The 26,658-nt window shown below is 43.5% G+C and overlaps 1 protein-coding gene across 2 annotated transcripts in view; it reads right to left on the reverse strand.

The window, feature by feature from the left end:
• Positions 1-260: 260 nt before the first annotated feature.
• Positions 261-26,658, reverse strand: part of AKAP17A (A-kinase anchoring protein 17A) — a 29,702-nt gene continuing 3,304 nt past the window's right edge. Inside the window, exons 3-6 of one of the 2 annotated variants that reach the window (XM_030202104.1) lie at positions 20,557-20,705; positions 12,355-12,595; positions 6,834-7,707; positions 261-536 (exon numbers count right to left, since the gene is read on the reverse strand). In XM_030202104.1, coding sequence (XP_030057964.1) covers positions 415-536; positions 6,834-7,707; positions 12,355-12,595; positions 20,557-20,705 — 1,386 coding nt within the window. In that variant the 3' untranslated portion in view covers positions 261-414. Of the gene's footprint in view, positions 537-6,808; positions 7,708-12,354; positions 12,596-20,556; positions 20,706-26,658 lie in introns of both variants that reach the window. The other variant, XM_030202105.1, reaches the window with a different exon arrangement.

The following is a 26,658-nucleotide window of genomic DNA, read 5'->3' on the forward strand; positions in this document are numbered from 1 at the left end:
TCAGCGTGCCAGAAAATATTTTATTTTCTGGCGCTCGGGCAGTAATCGGCATTTTATGCACGTAGACCATTACCGCCCAGTTACCGCATGAGAACTCAACGCTAGGTCAATGGATGGCGGTAAGGTTTCAGACCCAAAATGGACACTCGCCAATTTTCATTTTGCTGCACGTCCATTTTTGCAAAAAGTTTTAAAAAGGCATTTTTTTTTTTACAGGTGCGCTGAAAAATGATTCTGCGCACGCCCAAAAAGCATGCATCTACACTACCGCAGGCCATTTTTCAGCGCACCTTAGTAAAAGGGCCCCTTTAAGAGTGGGCCCAAGATAAACATGGGTACAGAAATGAGACAAAAGGAAAAAAAAAGTCGAGTCCACTTTTTGCTCTCATTTTTATTTTAAAATTTTCAAAGGATTTATTGGGATTTAATGCGTTCCAAACCTGCTCCAACACAGCCAACACATTGGGCCCAAGTTAATAGGAGTGCATTATTTGTCAGACGACAGGGCAATCTTGAAGAGAGAACTCTGTCAGTCACTGTGAGAAAGAAAAATTACATTTGGTCACACTCAATTATAAGGCATGTCAAACAGTTAGGAACAAAAAAAGACTAAAAGAAAAAACAGCAAAGTATCTGTCTGATTATATGGCTGTGCTGACCCTGAACAGAGCCAGATGAAGCATCACACTAAATAAAAAGAATGACAAAGTATAAAACCAAACTCAGAGACAGATTGCAAGAAAAACAAAAACTAACAAGAGCCTGAACATATCAGGCCATATAAAAGGTGTGCATTATTTATTTTAAAATTCTAAGAACAAAATTTTAGGACAAAAGAAAAACTCAGAAATAAGATTTTTTTTTTTTTTTAAAAGGCAACATAGCTAAGAAAGAGACAGAGAATCTAGTTACAGCCACTTTTCCCTGTACATGATGCTACCCAGGAGAGCAGATTATCTGGATCCGATTTTCATGAATGACCTATCAAGCCATATTCGACTACATTCAAAAGGGGGGTGGGGGTGACAATTCCAGTTCAGTCAAATAGTTGCACATGCAGAAACTCTGAATGCACAAGTAGAAAACAGCTGACCTGTCTGATTAAATATAAGGTTGCAGTATTCTTCATTGACTGGCTGCCATTTTTCTCATTATATAAATGTTACCTTGCTCACTTACACGGGCTCCTGATTTCCTGCTTGTAGACAAGAGAGAAGCAGTAATCCTATTGGCCTTCAGGACCAAAACTGGGCCAACATCATAAGGTGTTTTTTTTCCCCATCCCATGCTGAGTGAGTTAGGTTTTGATCTGTACACAACTACAACTCTGCACTTGAATGTTCTGCATTTTCCTAGGTGGACCGTGAAATAAATAAAATGTTGTAGATTGATCCTAACACATACAATTTGTTTTTGAAGCTACAAAGCAAGGAACTCCACCTTCTCCATTTGCTTTAAACATTTTCTTTCAATTACCAATGTGTAGCAAGACCGCTCCTGCCTCAAACCATTAAAACTAAAAGCACTATGGCCATGTGCTTAATCAAACTCAAGCAAACTAAAGCGATAAGCCACTAAAGCTTATGTCTGACTATTCACACCAATTAATTCAGAATTAGTAAGAGAACACTCTTCAAAATACAAACCTCCACTTTAAATATCACAGCTAGTGGATGCCTTTTTCATCACACCATGTCCCACTGGTGAACCCAATGATTTTCAAAACGTTTGGGCAACGAAACCCAAGAAAATCCTCCTTAGAATACCTAACCCACCACAAAGAAAGGCAGACAGATTACTGGCATTACCCCAGAAAGGCACTGTGCAACTCTTATCCAGTTTGATTTATGCTGTACCACAACTCTTATGAGACTGAGAATAGGGCAGGAGCTCAGGTATTGCTCAAAATCACCGAGAGCTGCATTATGCCAGAAGGAAAGAGGAAAACAGCTGTTCCAAGGAGGGGCCAGTAGAACCCGGTCAAGATACACTGGAAATTCGGGCCAAAAAAAGGGTGAACCGATTAAAAAGAAAAAAAAGCCTTTTAAAATGCTGCAGATACGCTGGACTGGAATGAACAAGAAGTATGACAGCTCTAACCCAAAACTTTCAAAGCACAATCTACACAGGTAAGATGGGGACCACCTGAACTCCTCAGCACAGGGTATGTTTAACTGAACAGAGGAGAAGTCAGATATGTATCTTTATACTTATCTACAGGGTAATTTGTATGTTCATAAACCGGGGCACTATATCATGTTTACGATTTTGTTACATAGCATCACAGTGACAAAGAAACAGTGCAAGAATTCTAATCGTTAGCTGGCAGAGCCATGTGGCTGCTTCCCTCTGTATTTATCTGCATTTCACAGCTAAGTTTTTCAGCACACACCTTGCTCGCTACTAGAAAAAACATGCGAAGGGCAACTGTATAAACTGGCACCCAATGCTATGCGCTTAGTGCCAATTCTACAATGGCATTCTGTAATAAAATACTAGTGCAAGGTCAGCATTGGTGCTCCTATGTGCAAATGTCCCTCTTATGGCAGGTGTGACAAGTGGCAGGCATCGTTTATAGCACTGGTTCCCAAACCTGGTCCTGGAGGCACCCCAACCAGTCAGGTTTTCAGGATATCCTCAATGAATATTCATTATTATTCCCCTCTGATTACAAATTACATAACTACTTATATTTCACTGTATCGTGTCCTCAGGGGTTATGACTTAAACCCTTATGCTGATTCTTAATCACTTTGGCAGACCCTGGAGGAACCCTCGTTGGTTTACTTTTCAAGATATCCACAATGAATATGCATGCGCTGCCTCCACTGTATGCAAATCTGTCTCAGCATATTCATCGTGGGTGTCCAGAAAACCTGACTGCCTTGGTGTGTCCCAAGGACTAGGTTGAGAGCGCTATAGAAGTGATAAGTAGTAGTAGTAGTAGAACCTCTGCATTAGAAGGTAAGGGAAAGGGGAAAGTGTTGCCACTATTTTTACAGAATAAAAGCAAGAAAAGTACAATTTCTATTTGCATGGAAGACTAATCTCAGTCATTCCATTTGGCTTTAATTAGAACTTCCCAAAGGGGGTTGCAAAACCCGCATTTGGGGCCACAACTTGTGCAGGCACTCTACAAGACGTCATTATCCTACAATACCTGAAGGTCATGTGCTTTCTGCGGCCACACAGACTGGGAATCACAGTTGTAGAAAGATTGCCAAGTGGTGGCTGTAAGCTTAAAGACAAAGGGTCGCATTTACCAAACGTTAGTATATGTTAAGAATGTTACTGGTCGATATTCAAAACGATTTAACTGGCCAGAAAAGGCCACTGACCGGTTAAATCACTCGTTCGGGGCTCTCCACCAATTTTCAGCAGGACTTAACCAGTTATCACAGCTGAAAAGTAGCAGTTAGTGCCTAAGTGAAAACCAGCTATTGGGGGGGCGGGGGGGGGGGGGGGGCGTTTCAGGGGTGGAGTCAGCACTCAGCTAATTAAGTGCCGTTATCCAACACTTAACTGGCCAGGTACCGCATAAAAGTCATTCTTATCTTTATGCGGTATCTCATGGCTGGTTAAGCTCTGAATAGCAACTTAATCAGCTATGTGTTATTTAGCACTGCATAAACCAATATTCAATGCCAAAGCCCAGACATAGCCCAGCACTGAATATCCAGGAATAACGCCTGCAGCATTCAGCAAAATACTCACTGCCACTGGCTAAATATAACCCCTTTGTATGTACTAACTAGTGTGTAGTTAATGCACTCCAATGTTTAGTAAACGTGGCCCAATGTTTCTTTTATTGATTGTGATCATTTAGAGACCTCCTGGCCCCCCACAGCCTGGGACCTGGCTGACTTTTTTTTTTAATCTTATTTCCTTCTCTACTAAGAAATTGGGGGGATAACCTTGGTAAGGGTGTTGATCATGAGTGGGCTTTTCAAGTTATGGGAGTTGTTATTAAGGTGCATTATGGCCACAATGCATGTTATTTGCCCTTTAATGCACTTTAAACGGCAAGAATGTATATTGTCCTTATATGGCAGCTTGACCCCCTGGCAGTAGTGCCACAAGACTACCACTGGGGGTCGCCTATGCCATTTTGAGCTCAGCACCAGCAGGAGTGACTGGGGCTCATTCCTGCCTTGTACCCCCCCTAGAGATTTCTAAAGGTAAGCCCAGATGGGACCTTTGGGAAAGCAGGGTCTTTGTTAGAAAGGAGGGGGAGGAAGGCTTGTTAGTGTATTAATGTGAGACAGGAGTGACTAACCTATAGTCCGAGATATTGCAGGTTAGTCATTCTTGCAGTAAACCAAGGTGCAGTACAAGCTTGACTTATACCAGACCTTAATAATTATTTCTCTTACTGCATTATCCAATAGGCAGGTTTCACTTCTTAGATTTGGTATTTCAGCTAATTAATGGCAAATAGAGATCGATACTGCCAATTCCCTCCTGGATAACTACCTCATGGTTACAAGTACTGTAAAAACGAGATCATCTTGGAATATCTCTAGTTTAAATCCACGAATGTTTACGGCGGAGTTAGAAGAAGCGGGTGTGGCTGTCTAGTGTTTCACCAGACTGTCTCTGTAGAGTATTTAGGTGACAGCTGAAATGTAAACGTTACCAGAGTATTAGATTACCACATGTTGTTGTCTGGTGTCAGTTTAACTGTAAGAAACATGCTGCATAGTTTCCTGAGGTTTCCAAAAATACTCTGGCAGGCAGCTAAGGCTTATAAGAGAGCCATACAAGATCCAAAGCTGTAAAACTGTCAAGTAAACAGCCACCACCAAAATTGTTTCAAATTGTATTTGATTTATTAGGTGAACGTGTGGTTATAACCTAAGATACGCTCCTTGGTTTAACTTGTGAATCATTTCCTGACTTTTTTTATTCTAGAATAAAGAGGATTATCGATTCACTCAAGGCACCTGGTAACAATGCTGGGTGGCATAAGAGAATATTTTAGACTCTTACCAACCATCAATTGAGGAGTTGCCCAATAGACTGAAACTGAGTACGTCATCAGAATGCCTCTGTATATGGACCAATATAAGTGAATGGTTTTCAATAAATATATTTTACTTAGACTTTTTGCATTTTATAATCTATTGGTATTCACTGTATACTTTTTACCTCTAAAATTTGATAACATTTGAAATGGATATGTTTTTCTCCTCTGCTCTTATTCGCCCATAAACAAACATAGCAAACTGCCCTGGTAACTGCGTCCCTACACTGAGGCATGGCAGTGGCAACACTCACTATACTGCAGGGACGCTTCGCAGCAAAAGCAACAATAAAGTGGCTCAGCACAATGACCCAGTCAAGGCCCAGATGCAAATCCAGCACAAAATCTGGGGCAATTCAAGAACTTGAGCTATTCTGCCAAGAAGAATGGGCAAAAAACTGCACCACCTCACTATGCGAAGTTGGCAGATCCTTAACTCTTAACGACATATGCCAGTTACTGCTACACAAAGGGCTGCAATTAATAACAGAATCAAAGGGGGTGAACACTTAGCAATGAAAAACAATTTTTTTTGTTTCTTATTCTTACTATTTGAATGTCTATAATTGATTGCATGTTGTGCAGATCTGTGAAACAAAATTCTACTTTACAGTTCAAAATGCATTAAGCCAGTGGCTCCCAAAACTGGACCTGGAGGCACCCCAGCCAGTCAGGTTTTTCAGGAAATCCACATAAATATTCATGAGAGAGATTTGCATGGATCGACTCCACTGTAAGCAAAGCTCTCGAATGAATATTCACTGTAGATATCCTGAAAACCTAAAGGACCAGGTTTGGGAACCACTGCAATTAGACAGCAGAATGTGAAAAATGTACAAGGCTCTGAAGCCTTTGCAAGGAACTGTAGATGACAACTTCTATGTTCAGTTAAACCCAGTGCTGAGCTTTTGGGTTGGTCAACGCTTACCCCAACCAGGCCTGATCAAAATGAGAAATACTTCTTTTATATTTTCAATAATATTTGGGAGTGTCTTTATAATGTACTGTGCCTTTAAGATGGGGGGCAGTGGAGTAGTGTTCCCTTTAAACTGTGGAGTCCTTCACCTACATTCCCGCCAGTGGGGGTATTATCGACAACAAGGAACAGGCAAATTCTACAGGACTCCAGAGATCCTGCCCATTCCAAGTGCTTGGAAACACAATATTGAAGCACCCCCCTCCAAGAAGCAATGCTGCTGGAGGACTCCCATACAGCTTGGACAACCACAGTCCTCGAGGGCCAAAACGCAGTCAGGGTTTCAAGATTTCCACAATGAATATGCATGACATTGATCTGCATGCACTACTTGCATTGCATGCAAATCACTGCCATGCATATTCGTTGTGGAAATCTTGATAACTCAATTGGGTAGTGGCCCTCGGGGACTGTGGTTGCCCATCCCTGGCTTACAGGAACATTGGGGGGAGGGGGGGTGGAGAGAGATAATGTTTGTCACTCTTCATCTGGATAACCTCTGAGATTATTTCAAGGCTGTGATTTGACACAGGAAAGCAAAGACTTGAATCCAAAACTGCAACCTAAAAATGTGAAAGTCTAGTGATACTGTGGCCAACACTGCTGAAAGTTATCTAAGATACATGTGCACATTATTTAGAAAGTACAGGAAGAGTAAGAAGAAACATGACAAAGAGCGTAAAGATTTCACATTCACAGTATCCCAATGACAGCAAGTTGACTCCTGGTTGTAGCACCTCATTCTCTGATGAGTCTTTCTGATGAGAAGTTCCTGTACAATTTTCCCTACCCGTAAAGGCCTTCATTACCTGCTCCAAGAACTTCTTTCCTTACTTAAAGATCTCCTCCGGTGACTCCTCTTCTTGTGTGCGTGACTTTTCTCTTTTTTGCTCTCACTGCTGAATGCCCTCTTCTGATGGTGCTGGTCTGGACCACTGCTCTTCTGGTGAGAACTGTGGCTCTTGCTGGAATGTTTCTTATGGCGTTTTTTGGCCTTGCTTTGGCTATCGGCCTCAGCGCTCAGGTTTCTTCTGTGTTTCCTTTTAACCTTCTTAGGTTTAGCACCATCTGCATCGCAGTCTTTCCAAGCCTGGCTTTCTTTCTTAGTACTAGCTTCATCACACTTGACTAGCTCAGAGCAGATTTCTTTTTCACATGCATTCTGGTCACTGGTAGATGTACTCCCATGGTGTTGACTGTTAGCAGGAACGCAGGCAGGCACAGCTGGATGCTTTTCCCCAGGACAGCTTTTAATGTTACCGCAACTCAGTTTCTTCACTTCTTTTGCACAAGCTTCCTGTTGAGGGATACCATTTAAATCTTTGGAATCAGAATTCACATTCTGATTAGATATGCCATTTCTCTCAGAGACCTGAGTTAGATGACCCGTAAAGGCCTTCGCGGATGTAGATGAGACACAGCTGGATGACAGAGTCTGCACCACATTCACCTCAGATTTCGAGGGACCACAGTCTGATTGTTTTGTTGTTATCTCTTTGATCTGGGGGAGGACACCGGCGTTTTTATTCAACAGATTGTTTAGCAATTTTTCCCTGAGCTCTTTCTCTTTCCACTGAAGATCTAGAGCCCGTTGCTTCTCTTCCTCCACACGTCGGAGTTCAGCTTCTTGCTGTTTTCTCCTCGCCTCCAACTGTTCAAGGCGAAGTCTTTCGGCTGCTTGCCGTTCCAGTTCCATCAGCTTTGCCGCCTAAAACAAATGCAAAAGTGAACAGTGAGCGAGAGGAGTATCAAACATATAAACGGCGAGTGACCGACTCACTCGCAAATGCGCAGTAGAGACTTCCCTCTCTGTCCCGCCCCCGCGTCAATACGTGATGACGAGGGCGGGACAGAGAGGGAAACTGCGCCGCCGAGGCTGATACCGCACCCGCCCACCCGAGGTCACCGCTACCGTTACACCCCCCCCCCCCCCCCCCCCCCACACACACACACCCGCCCGGGCCCTCTCTCTGCTACTAAACTTACACATCCATTCGCCGGAACGCAGCACGCACATCAGCTGAGCTGCCATCGGCCTTCCTTCCCTGCCTGTGTCCCGCCCTCGCTGACGTTACGTCACAGGAGGGCGGGACACAGGCAGAGAAGGAAGGGCCGACGGCAGCTCAGCTGATGTGCGTGCTGCGTTCCGGCGAATGGATGTGTAAGTTTAGTAGCGGACTAGAGAGAGAGGGCCCGGGCCGGGTGGAGGGTTGGCGGCGACTCCGGGGGGGGGGGGGGGGGGGGGGAACGGTAGCGGTGGTGACCTCGCGGGGAGGGAGGGGGAAGGAAGGAAAACCCCAATACTAGCCCGTTTTTACGGGCTAAACTGCTAGTATCTGTAGAATACATTCAGTGGCGTTGTGAGGGCAGCTGACACCCGGGGCGGGTCGCCGCTGCGCACCCCCCCCCCCCGGGTGCAGCGCGACGCACCCTCCCCCCTCCGTAGCGCAACCCCCCCCCCCCCCCCCGCGAGAACATACCTGGAAGGCGGTGAGGGGCGGGCAGGAGGGCCAATCCGCCGAGTGCACGCCGCTGGGGGGGGGTGTTGGCGCCTCGCTGGTTCCTTGCTCTCTCTGCCCCGAAACAGGAAGTAACCTGTTCCAGGGCAGAGAGAGCAAGGAACCAGCGAGGCGCCGACACCCCCCAGCAGCGTGCATCAGGGGCGGACCGCCCCACCGCCCCCCCCCCCTTCCTACGCCACTGAATACATTTGTATCTCTGAAACATTGCTCTACTGACATTAACTAGTAAAAAATGAGCCAGGCCCTATCTTATTTAGAAAATGTTACCTATTTTAACTGTAATTGTTTTTACTTTAGCCTTGTACCACTGCTGCAGAATAAAACCTATTTATTTAAGTACTTAGGAATATAGTCATTTTAATGGATGTTAGAATATTATGTTGTAATTTTGTCCTGGGTATGCCCACCTTCTTGCTTCTGTAAGCCACACTGAACCAGAAACAGTATGTGGGGGATATAAATGTTATTATGTTATGTAATGTAATAAGTACACCTTTCAGAATTGTTCACAGTAAGCATAAAAAAAGGTTGTACTTCTCTTAGTGCTCATCCAACAGGAATAGCTAATTTAGACAGTGGCGTACCTAGGTTGGCTGTCACGTGAGGGTCACTACTACACCCCCTCAGTGCATCACCCACGTCCTGAGGGTGCACGGAGCAGATGCGCGGCTGTCTACTCCGTCAGTCCCCTGCCCTGGAACAGGAAGTAACATCAGAGGGGACAGGAAACCGGCTGAGCAGACAACCGCGCAACTGCTCCATGCACCCCCATGCTGCCTGCACTCAGGGCGGACCACCCCCACCGTCCCGCCCTTGGTACGCTAGAGAATATAGGCACTGTTGTCCGCAATGCTGAAGTCCTTCTCAATCTCATAAACCCGATGAGTGCAACATATGGCACCACAACTGAGCACAGAATATTAATCTGTTGTATACTTGATTGGTTTAAATATTATTACCCATATTTTAGTAGATCAATAGGCTAATGCCACCAGTGATCAACTAGGTTGGGAAAACACTCCAACAGAATGCCTTGCTTACCTAAGAGAAAAGCAAAGCAATAAACTTTGTAAATGACAATTCCCCTACATTTTAGTAAAAAAAAGATTTAAAATGGTGGTAAAGTGTTTCTAAAGGCACAATATAGGGGACAGAACCGTGTGGCTTTAACAGCTCAAGGAAGTAAAGGTTGTTTTTTGGTTTTTTTTTAGCTGCAGTACTCAGAGAGAGAAAAAAATCATCCCTGGGAAAGATCTGCTCCATCAGGGTGACCTCAGCAATCTTATTCCAAAGCTCTGACAGCGTCGAAAGTGGAAAACACAAATGCAACATTTTTTTCTACAGGCAACAGATCTCAACAAAATCCATGATATGGCTTGATAACAGTGATCATAATATGATCGGTTTTGATATTGGCATTGAAGGAAGTGAAACTAGGAAATCAAGTACGCTAGCGTTTAACTATAGAAAAGGTGATTACGACAAAATGAGAAAAATGGTGAAAAAAAGACTGAAAGGAGCAGCTCGCAGAGTAAAAAACTTGCATCAGGCGTGGATGCTGTTTAAAAACACCATCCTGGAGGTTCAGGACAAATATATTCCACGTATTAGAAAAAAGGGAAAAAAGACTAAACGTCAGCCGGCGTGGCTAAACAGTAAGATAAAGGAAATCATTAGAGCCAAAAACCAATCCTTCAGAAAGTGGAGAAGAGAACCAACTGAAAGTAACAGGATAGATCATAAGGAATGCCAAGCCAAATGCAAAGCGGAGATAAGGAGGGCAAAAAAGGACTTTGAGAAGAAATTAGCGTTGGAAGCAAAAATACATAGTAAAAACTTTTTTAGATACATTAAAAGCAGGAAACCGGCCAAAGAGTCGGTTGGGCCGCTGGACGAAAATGGTGTTAAAGGGGCGATCAAGGAGGACAAAGCCGTAGCGGAGAAATTAAATGAATTCTTTGCTTCGGTCTTCACCGAGGAGGATTTGGGGGGGACACCGGTGCCGGAAAGAATATTTGAAGCGGGGGAGTCGGAGAAACTAAACAAATTCTCTGTAACCTTGGAGGATGTAATGGGTCAGTTCAGCAAGCTGAAGAGTAGTAAATCACCGGGACCTGATGGTATTCATCCCAGAGTATTAATAGAACTAAAAAATGAACTTGCGGAGCTACTGTTAGAAATATGCAATCTGTCCCTAAAATCGAGTGTAATACCGGAAGACTGGAGGGTAGCCAATGTTACTCCGATTTTTAAGAAAGGTTCCAGAGGAGATCCGGGAAATTATAGACCGGCGAGTCTGACGTCGGTGCCGGGCAAGATGGTGGAGGCTATTATTAAGAATAAAATTGCAGAGCATATACAAAAACATGGACTGATGAGACAAAGTCAGCACGGATTTAGTGAAGGGAAGTCTTGCCTCACCAATCTAATGCATTTTTTTGAGGGGGTAAGCAAACATGTGGACAATGGGGAGCCGGTTGATATTGTATATCTGGATTTTCAGAAGGCGTTTGACAAAGTGCCGCACGAAAGACTCCTGAAGAAATTGCAGAGTCATGGAATCGGAGGTAGGGTATTATTATGGATTAAGAACTGGTTGAAAGATAGGAAGCAGAGAGTAGGATTGCGTGGCCAGTATTCTCAGTGGAGGAGGGTAGTTAGTGGGGTCCCGCAGGGGTCTGTGCTGGGTCCGTTGCTTTTTAATGTATTTATAAATGACCTAGAGATGGGAATAACTAGTGAGGTAATTAAATTCGCCGATGACACAAAATTATTCAGGGTCGTCAAGTCGCAGGAGGAATGTGAACGATTACAGGAGGACCTTGCGAGACTGGGAGAATGGGCGTGCAAGTGGCAGATGAAGTTCAATGTTGACAAGTGCAAAGTGATGCATGTGGGTAAGAGGAACCCGAATTATAGCTACGTCTTGCAAGGTTCCGCGTTAGGAGTTACGGATCAAGAAAGGGATCTGGGTGTCGTCGTCGATGATACGCTGAAACCTTCTGCTCAGTGTGCTGCTGCGGCTAGGAAAGCGAATAGAATGTTGGGTGTTATTAAGAAGGGTATGGAGTCCAGGTGTGCGGATGTTATAATGCCGTTGTATCGCTCCATGGTGCGACCGCACCTGGAGTATTGTGTTCAGTACTGGTCTCCGTATCTCAAAAAAGATATAGTAGAATTGGAAAAGGTACAGCGAAGGGCGACGAAAATGATAGTGGGGATGGGACGACTTTCCTATGAAGAGAGGCTGAGAAGGCTAGGGCTTTTCAGCTTGGAGAAGAGACGGCTGAGGGGAGATATGATAGAAGTGTATAAAATAATGAGTGGAATGGATCGGGTGGATGTGAAGCGACTGTTCACGCTATCCAAAAATACTAGGACTAGAGGGCATGAGTTGAAGCTACAGTGTGGTAAATTTAAAACGAATCGGAGAAAATTTTTCTTCACCCAACGTGTAATTAGACTCTGGAATTCATTGCCGGAGAACGTGGTACGGGCGGTTAGCTTGACGGAGTTTAAAAAGGGGTTAGATAGATTCCTAAAGGACAAGTCCATAGACCGCTATTAAATGGACTGGAAAAATTCCTCATTTTTAGGTATAACTTGTCTGGAATGTTTTTACGTTTGGGGAGCGTGCCAGGTGCCCTTGACCTGGATTGGCCACTGTCGGTGACAGGATGCTGGGCTAGATGGACCTTTGGTCTTTCCCAGTATGGCACTACTTATGTACTTATGTACTTATGTACTTATGAACTGAAGAAAACTGTATTTCTGATTTAGACCAACAGATGTGTACATTCAGACTGCTAACGCAGATTACAAATTACAATTACCTTAGCCCTGCTCAGCAGCTCTGCAATTAATTTAATAGACTCTAGGTTCCTCTGGGCCAATAAGAGTTTTCTCTCTTCATATCTGATCTTTTCTTCCAACCTCTTCTGCTCTTCCGCCTGTATTTTCTCAAGTCGCCTCTGGTTTCTCCGAGCTTCACGTTCCTTCTGTTTCTGCTCTTTCCTGCGTAACTTCTGCTCTCTTTTCCTTTGTTTCTCCAATTCTGCTAGTTCTTTTTGTTTCCTGGCACACAAAGATTTAGTATTTTGTTAAACATGTACAAAAAAATCTATTTAAGATCATAATACGTGAATACAATACACAAGGGAATTTTTGAATCAAATCAGCAATTACATTACACAAACACCAACTGAACACAAGGTTTACAATAGCAATTACTGCCTCAGGTTGAAACGATGCTTATGGTATCGTCATCTCTGGAAAACATGTTTATATGTAACTTGGAAACATCCCAATTAATCTAACCCTGGATGCACTAAAGAAAAATTATTGAAATAAAAAAAATGAGTTCATTCAGGCTGTATATACTCATCAGATCACTCTTTGAATTCCCGAACTGCAGTACCTATTTCTTCTCAACATCAGAAACCTCGCAACAAGTTAGCTTGCCAAGAACAGATAAATGGAAGGACTCTGACAATTCACGATGGCCTTACTGAATCTGTAGAGGCCAGTTCTATTTTGGTCTCCGTTTTCCATGCTCTATCCCTATTACTATGAATATGTATTTCAATATATTACCAAATATATTATACACAGAAATGAGTCCTTTTACTAAACTGTGGTAAACGCTAACTCACACTTACCGCAGCATTAAAGAGTTTACCTTGGGATTTGCTCAGGCGTCCTGTGGTAATTTCTGAATCTGCATGCACTACCCACACACTCATTTTTTTTTTTTTATTTTGTGCTTGAAGGGGCAAGTCTGGGGATCAGAGAGTGGGTATTTCTGCACTAACAAGTTAGCGCACCTACATTAGCCCAGGATTTCCGAGTGAGCACATACTGCCTACAAAATGGATGGTGGTAAGTGCTCACGTGGTCATATTTTTTTTTAATGGATGCACTAATGGAGGCATTAGCAAATGACCATTAATTTAAAAAAAAACAAAACAGAAAATTGGCCATTTTTCTGCTGCAGTAAAAATGGCTTTAGTGTGTGGGAAAGACCCACATAAGGACGCACTAAGGACACTTTTTACCGCAGCTTAGTAAAAGGACTCCTTAGTTTTTAAGACACCTAACTTCTAGTCCTGGTATCTAAAGGCAGTCTATCAGCTGCAGGGCTTCTAAGAGCCAGAAGACTAGCTATGGCCCAGCAGCTGGGTGACTGAAAGCGGGAGGTGTGGCACAGTCAGTGGATCAGCAGAAGACTAAAGGAGAATGTATGGATGAGAGAGAGAGAGAGAGAGACAGACAGACAGACAAGCACTGGGAAGGAATAGAGAGTCATGGATCTGATATAACGCCTTTCTGTGGTGGAACTAAAGGGGTTTACATATATTATATGCAGGTACTTTCTCTGTCCCTAGTGGGCTCACAATCTAAGTTTTGTACCTGGGGCAATGGACTTGCCCAGGGTCACAAGAAGCTGCAATGGGAATCAAACCCAGATCCCCAGGTTATCAGCCACTGCACTAACCATTAGGCTACTCCTCCATTCCACAATACAACGAGGAGTGGTCATACAGCACACAAACATACACTACAAAAAAAGATGCCCCAATGAGAAAAAGCGAAGTTACTCACTTGTACCAGGTGTTCTCCAAGGACAGCAGGAAAATTGTATTCTCACATGAGGATGACGTCCCCGACAGGGCCCCAGTGCAGATGTTGCCTAGCATTCTGTAACTTCTAGAAGCCTTTGGCAGGCCCCCACCGTGCTCAGGACCCACAGTTGGGTAAAAAAACCATCAAGAATGCAACTCTTATCCTGCTGTCCTCAAAGAACACCTGCTACAAGTGAGTAACTTTGTTTCCCCCCCCCCCCCCCCCCCCCCCCCCCGAGGACAAGCAGAACATAGTATACTCACATGTGGGAACCCCTATCTACCAGGCTCACCAAAAACAATAATGGACAATAGGGAATTACAATGTTAAGGCCAACCAGAACCAATACCAACTGGATAAAGTGTGTTTACCGATGGCTACTCCCATCCTGTTTGGATCAAAAGCAGCAAAAGGCTGGATGGACACTCTATGGGCTTAGTCCGCTCCATACAGAAGGCCAAGGCTTGCCTGCAGTCCACGTTGTGCAGTGCTTTTTCATTAGGATGGGCATGAGGTTTTTGGAAAAATGCTGGTAGGATGATTGACTGACTTAAGATGAAACCCACCACCACCTTAGGAAGGAACTTAGGATGCTTGCGAGATTGTTATAGTGAAGCTTTGTGTAAGGTTGATCAGCTACTAGGGTCTGCAGCTCACTGATCACCACCAAAAACAAGACCTTCCAGGTCAAGTATTTCAGATGACAGGAATCAAATGGTTCAAAAAGAAGCTTTAATCGGCTGGATAAGGACAACGTTGAGGTCCCATGCCACAGAAGATTTGAGAAGGGGGGGGGGCTTTGTCAACAGCAAACCTCTCATGAAGCAAACAACTAGAGGCTGTACAGAGATGGGCTTACCTGCTACACAGTAATGGTAAGTATTAATTGCACCGAGGTAAACCAATTTACTTCAATTCTTTGAAGGAGTAAACAAACATGTGGACAAAGGGGAGCCGGTTGATATTGTGTATCTGGATTTTCAAAAGGCGTTTGACAAGGTTCCTCATGAAAGGCTACAGAGGAAATTGGAGGGTCATGGGATAGGAGGAAATGTCCTATTGTGGATTAAAAACTGGTTGAAGGATAGGAAACAGAGAGTGGGGTTAAATGGGCAGTATTCACAATGGAGAAGGATAGTTAGAGGGGTTCCTCAGGGGTCTGTGCTAGGACCGCTGCTTTTTAATATATTTATAAATGATTTAGAGATGGGAGTAACTAGCGAGGTAATTAAATTTGCTGATGACACAAAGTTATTCAAAGTCGTTAACAAGATTGTGAAAAATTACAAGAGGACCTTACGAGATTGGGAGACTGGGCGGCTAAATGGCAGATGACGTTTAATGTGAGTAAGTGCAAGGTGATGCATGTGGGAAAAAAGAACCCGAATTATAGCTACTTCATGCAAGGTTCCACGTTAGGAGTTACGGACCAAGAAAGGGATCTGGGTGTCGTCGTCGATAACACACTGAAACCTTCTGCTCAGTGTGCTCCTGCGGCTAGGAAAGCGAATAGAATGTTGGGTATTATTAGGAAAGGTATGGAAAACAGGTGTGAGGATGTTATAATGCCGTTGTATCGCTCCATGGTGCGACCGCACCTTGAGTATCGTGTTCAATTCTGGTCGCCGCATCTCAAGAAAGATATAGTAGAATTGGAAAAGGTGCAGCGAAGGGCGACTAAAACGATAGCGGGGATGGGACGACTTCCCTATGAAGAAAGACTAAGGAGGCTAGGGCTATTCAGCTTGGAGAAGAGACGGCTGAGGGGAGACATGATAGAGGTATATAAAATAATGAGTGGAGTGGAACGGGTGGATGTGAAGCGTCTGTTCACGCTTTCCAAAAATACTAGGACTAGGGGGCATGCGATTAAACTACAGTGTAGTAAATTTAAAACAAATCGGAGAAAATGTTTCTTCACCCAACGTGTAATTAAACTCTGGAATTCATTGCCGGAAAATGTGGTGAAGGCGGTTAGCTTAGCAGAGTTTAAAAAGGGGTTGGACGGTTTCCTAAAGGACAAGTCCATAAACTGCTACTAAACGGACTTGGAAAAATCCAAAATCCCAGGAATAACATGTATAGAATGTTTGTATGTTTGGGAAGCTTGCCAGATGCCCTTGGCCTGGATTGGCAGCTGTCGTGGACAAGATGCTGGGCTCGATGGACCCTTGGTCTTTTCCCAGTATGGCATTACTTATGTACTTATGTACATTACAGAGTTAGTCTTCAAACCAGACTCAGAGAAGTGTAAAAGGTGACTAGGGAGACGATTTGCCCTCACACCAGATGGAAAACCTTATGGTGGAATCTTTCCTGGAAGCCATCAGGATCCTGGAGACATCCTCAGGCAGTTAAAGGGATGCAAATTCTACGTTCTCAACATCCAAGCCATGAGGGCCAGGGATTGGAAGCTGGGATCCAGAAGAGACCCTTCTGCGTGATGAGGGTCAGAAAACAGTATTTCATATTTATTTCACATTTTTTGCTGGATATGTTTATACAATAAAATCCCCTTTGTGTTTGTAAGGAGTGGATTCCCATATAAAGATTGTTACTGCTTATGTGTGGGCTGATACTTTTGGTGTTCTGAGTTTATACAGCTCATCCCTAGTAAATTATTATGGTCAGGAAACAGTCCAGTCTCCATGATTCTTCGGAGAACAACTCCAGAAGAAGAAGAGGGAACCAGATCTGCCAGATCCAGTCCTGCTTGAGTTTTAGCAAAGTTTTCCCTATTAGAGGATATGCATACAAAAGGCCTTTCCCCCAATCAAGGAGGAAGACATCGGATGCAAGGCTGTCGTGTAATCCGAGTCTGGAGCAGAGACGAGGGACCTTGTTAAGAAGAGTGGCAAAAAGATCCACCAAGGGCGTGCCCCGCTCTTGGATGACCTTGCGGGCAACACCCACTCTTAAAGGCCACTTGAGTGGTTGCATCACTCTGCTCATCTTCTCCACCAGACTACAGTCATTCTCTGCCAGTTATGTGGCTTGGAGCACATCATGGCTGGTGGCCCACTGCCACATCCCATCTGCTTCCCAACACAAGCGGTAGGATACCGGTACCCTTCTACTTGTTGACATAGTACATGGCAACTTTAACTGTCTAAATTAGAACAATTTGGTTCGACAGCTGATCTCTGAAAGCCTTTAGAAAGTTCCAGATTGCCTGGAGCTCCAGGAGATTGATGTGAAACTTGTCGCCTGAGCGGGTCCAGTGTCCCTGGGTGTGAAGCCTGTCTACAAGAGCTCCAGATTTCAAACTGGATGCATCTGTGGTCAGAATCTTCTGGAGTGGAGAAACTTGGGGGCTGGACCTTATTTCAGCTATGCTCTGCTGGAGCCAGTCAAAAGCTCTTCCCCTGCTTAGACTGGAGAGCTGGCTGGGGCTTCTGAGTCCACTGCTGTTGAGGACCAGAGCGCAGAGGCTGGGCCTGTTGCTGAGGATGGAAGGAAAGCGTGAACCTATGCCTTTGAGAGTAATAGGTACTTTTTGACTCCTACCCAAAAATCTCAAAGAAAGAGAGGTCACAGAAGGAGTGGGCTCAGACAGGGACTTAATTCTTTATGACGTCTCCTACCTCCTCTACCTTGTCCTCAAAAGAGATTATCACCATGGCAAAAGAAATCCACCAACTTTTCCTGAACTGCTGGTCCTATGTCCAAGACACGCAGCCATAAGAGTCTGCGCTTGTCAATACCTATAGTGGAAGTCTTGATGCCACATCAAAAGTGCCCTAGCCATATGTTTTCTGCATTCTTTCTTTAGTGGCTATCTGGCAGAGTGCGGCCTGCTACAATGGCAGAGTGTCCACAAACTCAAGCACACTGTTCATCAAGGTCTTCAAGTAAACGCTCATGTAGAGCTGGTAGGATGCAGGAAATGAGTATCGAGCCCTGAAAATATTTCCTTCAAAAAGATTCCAGAGTGCAAGCATTCCTGCCTTGGGGAGCTGAGGCGAAAGTCCTCCAGCTTCTGGCACTTTTGAAAGCAGATTTTACCACCATGGAATGGTGCAGAAGCTGCAGCTTCTCGAATCTGGGAGCCTTCTGGACTCTATAGAGTCTGCCTTATTAGGTACAAGCTGCAAAGAGGCTGGGGTCTCCCAGTTCTTCATCTGTGCAATGTTGTGACTGGGCATTGTCATAGCTTCCTTAGGTGGGGAGTCACAGTCAAGGAAGTCCAACACCTCGACCCTGGTGGTGATTGATGGGGGGAACCCAAGAGAAAGAGATGATGGGGTAAGGGGAAGCGATGAGGTGATGCTGGATAGTGGGGGATGGGAAGAAAGACATTTATTACAGAAGGAAAATGGTGGGAGGGAAAAGAAACAGAGGAGTGATGCTGGGGGGGGGGGGGGAGAGAAACTGAGCAATAGTGAATGATGGAGGAGACAGAAATGGGGCAATGCTGAATGGTGGTGGGAGAGAAACAGACCAAGATGACAACCTGGATGGCCAGGACGGGGAGAAGAAACAGAGAGGAGATGCTCCATGGCTGCAGAGAGACAAACACACACACACACAGATAGGAAATGTGGCATGGCGGGGGGGGGGAGGGGGGGACACACACAAAGAGAATGGAGATATTGGGAAAGGCGAAAGATAGGGATACAGATAAGGAAGATGGACAATGGATATGGACAGAGAAGAACTGTTAAATGGACAGGAGATTCTGGTAAGACAGTTGAGAAGACAAAGAAAAGAAAAAACAGACACTGAGATCAACATGATTAGAAAAATAAAATGACCAGATAATAAAAGGTAAAAAAAAAAAAATAATTTTATTTTCTATTTTGTGGTTAGAATATATGACAACTTTTGGAATATACATCTGCCATAGCTGATCAGAGCTCAGCGGTACTCAGATGAAATTTGTTTGATTTAGTGGGTACTTTGCTTGAAGAAATCGGGAGACACTGCTTTAACGAACATCACTTTCTGGGAATATAATTTTCACAGTGATTTACTGTTTTGGTGCAGCTGTCTTTTCGTACTCTCTAGAGTTGACCAGGATGCTTCCATGGGAATGTGTGAGGCCCTGAATACCTCCATAAGGATGAAATTGAAGACTTGGTAGCATGTTAAACTACATATCCTTAGGGAGTACCGCATATTGAACGGTCCAAGCTGGTTAGACTGAAATGCCTCTGTAATAAATGGAAAGCCATTTGTGTAAAGGGAGTAACACTGATTGCTTAGGTTTTTTGATGTATCCATCAGTATTTAGTTTATAGAATAAAGAACCTCTCCAAAGAACCTCCTACCCAGCCTAGATTTGAGGATTTCTGCAACGAACATGCATGACAGAGATTTGAATGCTATGGAGGCACCTCAGATTCTATATAGGTTGTCCAACTTTGGGCGATCCCTGATCAGTGTGTAAACTAATTAGTCAATTAGGCACTATCAATTATTGGTGTTAAACACTTAATTGGCAATAATTAGGAGTTGTGCGCAGATCTCTCTATGCCCTATTCTGTAACATGCTTGCCTAAATTTCGTAGTGCGCAACTCAAAAGGGAGTGTGGCCCTGGGAGGGGCATGAAAAACAGCAAGGCAAACGATCTGCAAACTCCAACATGGAAAATGAGCCAGCAGATCAATATAATATCAAAAATATATTTTATTAAAGATACCATATGTAAGACAATTGCCCGACACAGGCTGTGTTTCGCCCAACAAAGGGTTGCGTCAGGGGCTAGTCTGTATCTTTCTAAAAAAGAACAATTATAAATTGCATATCAGGGAGAGAAAATATATTTAAAAAAAAACAGCACAAACAGTATGTCCTGTTGTGTCGCCAGTGAGTAACCCGCTATCAAAGCTGGGGAAAAAAAAAAAAAAAAAATATATATATATATATATATATATATATATATATATATATTTCCTTGCCCTGATATGCAAATTATAATTGTTCTTTTTTAGAAAGATACAGACTAGCCCCTGATGCAGCCCTTTGTTGGGCGAAACACGGCCTGTGTCAGGCAATTGTCTACCATACAGTATCTTTAATAAAATATATTTTTGATGTTATATTGATCTGCTGGCTCATTTTCCACCTGGGAGGGGCATGGAAGGCACAGAAATTGGGCACGATGTTATAGAATACCTAGATTTGCGCGCCTAACTGCCATCAGTAGGGATGAGCATTTACACCAGTTTTTAGCAGGCATAAGTAGTGCTCTAAGCCAGTATTCTGTAAAGGATGCTGTACACAGAGCGTCCTTTACAGAATACAAGCTTAGTGCACATGACTGCGCCTAATTTTGGCCACCATTTACTGAATCTGGCCCAGTATGTATAAAAACCTCTCCTACGCAAATTCATTGTGGATATTCTTAAAAACCGGAATGGCTTCCAAAATCCTGCCCTGGAGTACTTTCTGATATACGTTCATGATTTACCTTTCTTCCTCTTTTTGCCTTTGCTCTGCCTCTCTCTCCTTCCGTTTCTGTTCTTCTCTTTTTTGTTCAAGCTCTTGAAGTTTCTGTCTTTCCAGCTGACGTTTCTTAATTGAAGCATCACTCAGGTGTTTTGTGGAGTCAAAAGAAACCTTTACATGGCAAACCAAAGAACAACAGAGTTAACCCAAAAACTAATTCTTAGTTAATTTTGACTTGTAAAACTTGGGGGGCAGATTGCATTCTACAGCAGCGGTTCTCGAGCCCTAAGGATCGTCCGCCCAATCTAGTTTTCAAGACAACACCTCTTAAAAAGTCTAAGAAGTTTACATAATAGTAAGTGTGGGGGAGGGAACAAAAAGAAAATATATAGGGGACACAAAAGAGGGTGAAAAGGAGATCAATAAATGAAGGGAAGAAACGATTACCTAGATTACAATTTTGAAGTAAACTGTACAAGAGAGAAAACAAATCATAAAAATTCACAGTCTTAACACAGAGCAAGCCACAAAACCCAGAAAGAACCACCAGCGGGAGGCCAGTCAAGGCAAATTTTGAAATGAGAAGAAATCACTAGCAGGTTGTGTTAGGAGAAATGGAAAAGTTCAGCATACCTCTTTCTGGATTCCCATTCAGTATGCCTCAGGAGAGAATCCTCATAGAAAACATGTAAAATTGATCTTACAACACTTTTTTCACTTTGGCCTTCAGCACCAATCAGTGTGCGGAATGCAAGTAAAATAGGTGGTGGCTGCATATGGTACCCTGAGTAATCACTAAATCTTTCAGGTCTCTTTGGAAACTAAAAAGGATCAGACCCTACTTCTCATCAGAAACATTCGGACTATTGGTACAATCATTAACATCCCAATTCGATTATTGTAATGCCATATATGCTGGCTGTAAGGAGTAACTGTTGAAAAAACTCCAAACTGCTCAAAACACTAAAGCCAGATTCATATACAAAAATCTCTCGTTTTTGAAAGTGCCTCCCCTTTATTAATCAAATTATACTGGCTCCCAGCAAAGCGAGAATCACCTTCAAATGATGTACCTTCATCTTTCAAATCTTAAATGGCACAGCTCCAGACTATATGGTACCATTAATAAACGTACCTCAAAGAAATGCTAAATATTGCAAAAAAAGTGATCTACAAAACTGTCCACTCTGCAGACTTCACTTACCTAGGAACCAAATGGTGGCACTCCTTTCCACCCAAAGTAAGAAATATACAGGAATATACTACATTCCGCAAAATCCTCAAATCATTCTTATTCAAACAAACCCTCGCAAAGAACAACCATATCTCAAACAACTAATTATTATCTGAATTGGTTATTACTCTATTTACCTTTAACCATCTCTTTGCTTCATTTACAATTTCTCATTCATAATAGATTTTCTAAATGTTAAACATCCATAGCTATCCCAGTACGTTTATGATACTGTATTGTAAAATTGGATTCTTACAACAAATTATATTCTTTGTTATGTATCCTATACTGTTTATTGTAAGCCACACTGAACTCAAAGTTGTTTGGGATAATGTGGGATATAAATGTCACAACTAAATAAATCTGATGTTTCTTACTGCTTTGCTTCCTTATCCTCTGATATTTCTGTCTGCTTTCTTCTTTTGTTCTATTGCTTATTTAATAGTATTATAAACCGCTTTGACGCTCAGGGCAAAAAATGGTACAACAAAAGTTATAAGACATAACTGTCATTTTCAATGCAAGAATCATGGGCAGCCCCCAAGGACTAGGGTTCAAATCATGTTCTAGAAGTCCCTCCATCCGCAGAAGATACAGAGTCTTCTAAAACTGACAAAAATTAAGGATTCCCATGAACATTTTCTACTTGCAAATAGTTCCAGGATGCCTGCAGTTTCAAAGGGCACTGTAAAAGAATTCACTTTTGTGTCATCCTTTCTTAAAACACATTTTTATTTTAAATATATTGAGTTTTGTAGGGTCTTGTTTTCCTGCCACAAACACTACTCTGTTTTTAAATGGCAAAGATGGGCTATACTGAAGACAAAAATTTGTCTTTATGGTGAGAATTGAGAGAAGTAGCAGAAAAGGCTGTGCATGAGAATGAAGGCTCCACTTACCACCTTGCACCTTAATGCAACTTGGTCATCAATACATGACAACAGAAAGACCATCTGGCCCAACCAATCTGCCACATTATCCTGCCCACACTGTGAATAATACAGCCCAACAGATGAGCACAACCAGCTGCAAGATTTCTCCTTATCCAAAACAGTCTGTCTTTCGCCTTCCTTTTCCACCATCTTGATTAGAAGAGCATGCAAAATCCATACTATGGAACGCTCTCCCTAGACCTATCCGAGCAATCCATGACCACCTACCATTCAGAAAAGCACTAAAAACCCATCTATTCAAACAAGCCTACCCAAAAGACCCAGATTAATCTCATGAACCCATCTACCTTACATATACTGAAGAGAAAACGACATTGACCCAGAATCTATCTCCCACCTTACCCTCCTCTCTCTATCACCTGTCTCGACCTACCTACCCATCCATTTACTACCCATCCATCCTTCTATTATGTTATACTTAATTTCCTACTTTACATAACAAAATTCTGTGTTACCTATTACTATGTAAGCCGCATTGAGCCTGCTTTTAGTGGGAAAGTGCGGGATACAAATTTAATAAATATACTTAGGGGCCTGCTTACTAAAGTGCACCAAGGAGAAATTAGGTTTTACCTGATCGTTTTCTTTCCACTAGTCCTTCCCACTATTCCAGAACCTGTGGGATAGTTGTGTCCATCAACCAGCAGGTGGAGATAGAGAACTGAAAACTGAGCTGAGAAATAGCTCTCTTGGCATCCAGTTCTGCTCCTCAGTATTTACGTAGAAAAGCAGTAAGGAGAAACTCAGAATAAACACAACCTTAAGTAACTTGCTAACCTAACACTAACCAGATGAGCAAACATGTGTGGACCTCTCTTGTCTCTGGACAACTTGTAGAGAACAAGAGATACGCAGGAAGCGCCATGCAAGGTAAGTCGTTATCTGACCCATTTCTTCACATCAACTAAATCTCAGAAACCTTGAGTGGGCCTCTGGCACAGTGGGAAGGACTGATGGAAAGAAAGTTATTAGATAAGACCTCATTTCTTCTTCCATTACCTAGCTTACCACTTTTCCAGAACCTGTAGGATGTTCAAAAGCAATCCCTAGAGTGGGTGGGATCCTGGCGCCACTACCCTGAGGACCGAAGCCCCAAAACTCACTTCCGAACGCACCATAACATCCACCCAGTAGTGTCAACCACGTTGCCACCTTGCAAATATTGCTGAAGACAGCAAGGTACTCTCCACCCAGGATGTCGCTGTATGCCTTGTAGAATGAGCCCGCAAGGATCCTGCTTCCCCACAAATAATCTGACATGATAACCTCCTTCAGCCATCTAGCAATTGTGGGTCTGGAAGCCATGAGGCTAAGCCTTTGTTTACCAAAAGGCACAAATGAACAGTCTGTCTGATTTGCAAACTTATTCGTGACTTACAGATATTTAATGAGGACTCTACGCACATCAAGAAACTTCAAGGAAGAATACCGAGCTTCCTCGTCCTCAAGTACGGAAACTCGACAGACTGGTCGAGATGAAATGTTAGTACTACTTTCAAAAGAAGGAACCGTATGCAGGGAGACCACTGCCTCCGAAAAGCGAAGAAAGGGATCCCAAGAGAAACTGAAGCCCTGAAACCTTACGTGCCGACGCAACAGCCACCAACAATGCTGTCTTTAGTGTAAGATCTTTCAAGGAGACCTTCCAGAATGGCTCAAAAGGAGGCATCTGAGGAACCCAAAGGCCTAAATTAAAAAGGTTCCACTCTGGACACGGTGTACGAAAGGGACCCCAAAATCGGCCCGCGGCCCACAAGAATCAAACAATATCCGGGTGAGTTGCAAGAGTCATCTTCTGTAGTCAGCCCCTGAAACAGGCCAAAGCTGCAACCTGAACTTTTATAGAACTCAACACCAATCCTTTCTGAAGACATGCCTGGAGAAATGCTAGGATGTGTGCAATCTGAGCAGAGGAGAAAGTCCACACTCAGAACACTTGTCCTCGAATGTCCTCCACACCTTCGCATATGCCATGGATGTAAGCATTTCTGAGCCTAAAGAAAGATACCAATGACAATTAGAATAACTTTTTCATTTCAAATGAGCCCTTTCAATGGCCAAGCCGTAAGACCAAAGGGGCACGGATCCTCCATGAGCACCGGACCTTGTTTCAGTGGGCCGTGTACCTGAGGAAGACAAAGAGGACCCCTGTCCAGCAATCAAATCAGGTCTGCATACCACAGCCAATCCAGGGCTATGAGAATTATTTGACCCCCAGTGCAATGCAATCGTCCTCACACTCAGCCTACCATGGGCCAAGGAGGGAAGACATACAGTAGCTGTGTCTCCAGCCATGGCTGCAGTAGGGCATTGAGCCCCATCAAGCCCAGTTCTATCCAACGACTGAAGAAATTGAGCACTATGGCATCCCTTTTCATTGCCATCAAGTCCAGAGGCAGAGAACCCAATAGGTCCTCTATCAGCTGAAACTCCTAGCTGGACAGTTCCAATTCTCCCGAGTCCAAGGAGTGCCTGCAGAGAAAGTCCGCTTCCACATTCAAGGACCCCGCAATGTGAACTGCCGACAAGCAGAGAAGAGTTTTGCCGCCCAACTCATGAGGGAGGGAGGGAGGCCACCTCCACCACCATTAGACAACTGCAGGTTCCACCTTGCTTGTTGATATATGCAATCACTGTCCCATTAACAGAAATACTCGGACCCCGGTCCCTGCCAGAAAGGGAACAAAGTCACATAAGGCATTCCACACTGCCCTGAGCTCCAAGCGAATTACTGACCACTGAGACTCCTGTTCCGTCCAGGTGCCATGTCTCAGATGGAACTTGTAATAAGCTCCCCAACCTGACTTGCTGGCATCTGCTATCACCACCTCTCACTGTGTTATTGGAAAGTGAGTTCAGATGGTAAAATTCCTGGGCAACAATCACCACTGCATACTCCCTCTGGCAACCAGCTTCCAAGGAAGACGAAGGCCTATACTCTACCCACCAATAAGGCCCATTGCAGTTAGATGCTATGAGGCTCATTTTCAAAAGAGCAAAACGTGCAAAAAGAGGCATAAATCTGCATTTAGATGTTTTACTCACAAAAACATCTAAATTGGTATTTTCAAAACTAATTTTTAGACCTTTTCTATGAAGTCCATCAGAAATGCATTCAAATCACAAGGAGTGTGGCAGGGGAGTGTTAAGGGCGGGATCTGGTTGTTCCTAACACGTAGGACATTTTTCTGTCATAATGGAACAAAACAAACGCATCCAGGGCTATAAGTTAGACATTTTGGTCTAGACCCGTTTTATTAACAAATAAGTCAATAAAAAGTGGCCTAAATGACTAGATGACCACCGGAGGGAATAAGGGATGACCCTCCTCTTATTCCCTCAGTGGTCACAAACCCCCTTCCCACCCACCCCCTCAAAAAATGTGATTAAAAACATTACTTACCAGACTCTATGCTAGCTTCAGGTGTTATACTCAGCATGCAGGTCCCTGGAGTAGTCTAGTGGTGGATACAGTGCACTGCAGATAGGTGGGATCCAGGCCAATACCTCCTCCTACCTGTTACACTTGTGGTGGAAACTGTGAGCCCTCCAAAACTCACCAGAAACCCACTGTACCCACATATAGGTGCCCCCTTCACCCATAAGGGCTATTGTAGTGGTGTACAGTTGGGGGTAGTGGGTTTTGGGTGAGTTTGGGGGGGCAATGGTGAGATGTGTACCTGGAAGCATTTATTTGAAGTCCACTGAGGTGCCCCCTAGGGTGCCCCATTGTTCTCCTGGGATGTCTGTGTGGCCTAATGCTCGATTTTGTGTGTTTTTCAATTGAGACTTTTTTTTTTTTTTTGAAAATTGACCAAAAGGATAAACACACAGAGTACAAAAACATCTAGCAAATAGCCATTTTTGAAAAAAAAAATGTTTTTCTGTTTTTAAAATGGCTATATTCCCCACTTGAATTTTGGACGTTTTTAGCAAA

The sequence above is a fragment of the Microcaecilia unicolor genome, chromosome 4 (assembly GCF_901765095.1).
Source record: "Microcaecilia unicolor chromosome 4, aMicUni1.1, whole genome shotgun sequence".
In the NCBI taxonomy this organism is placed as follows: domain Eukaryota; kingdom Metazoa; phylum Chordata; class Amphibia; order Gymnophiona; family Siphonopidae; genus Microcaecilia; species Microcaecilia unicolor.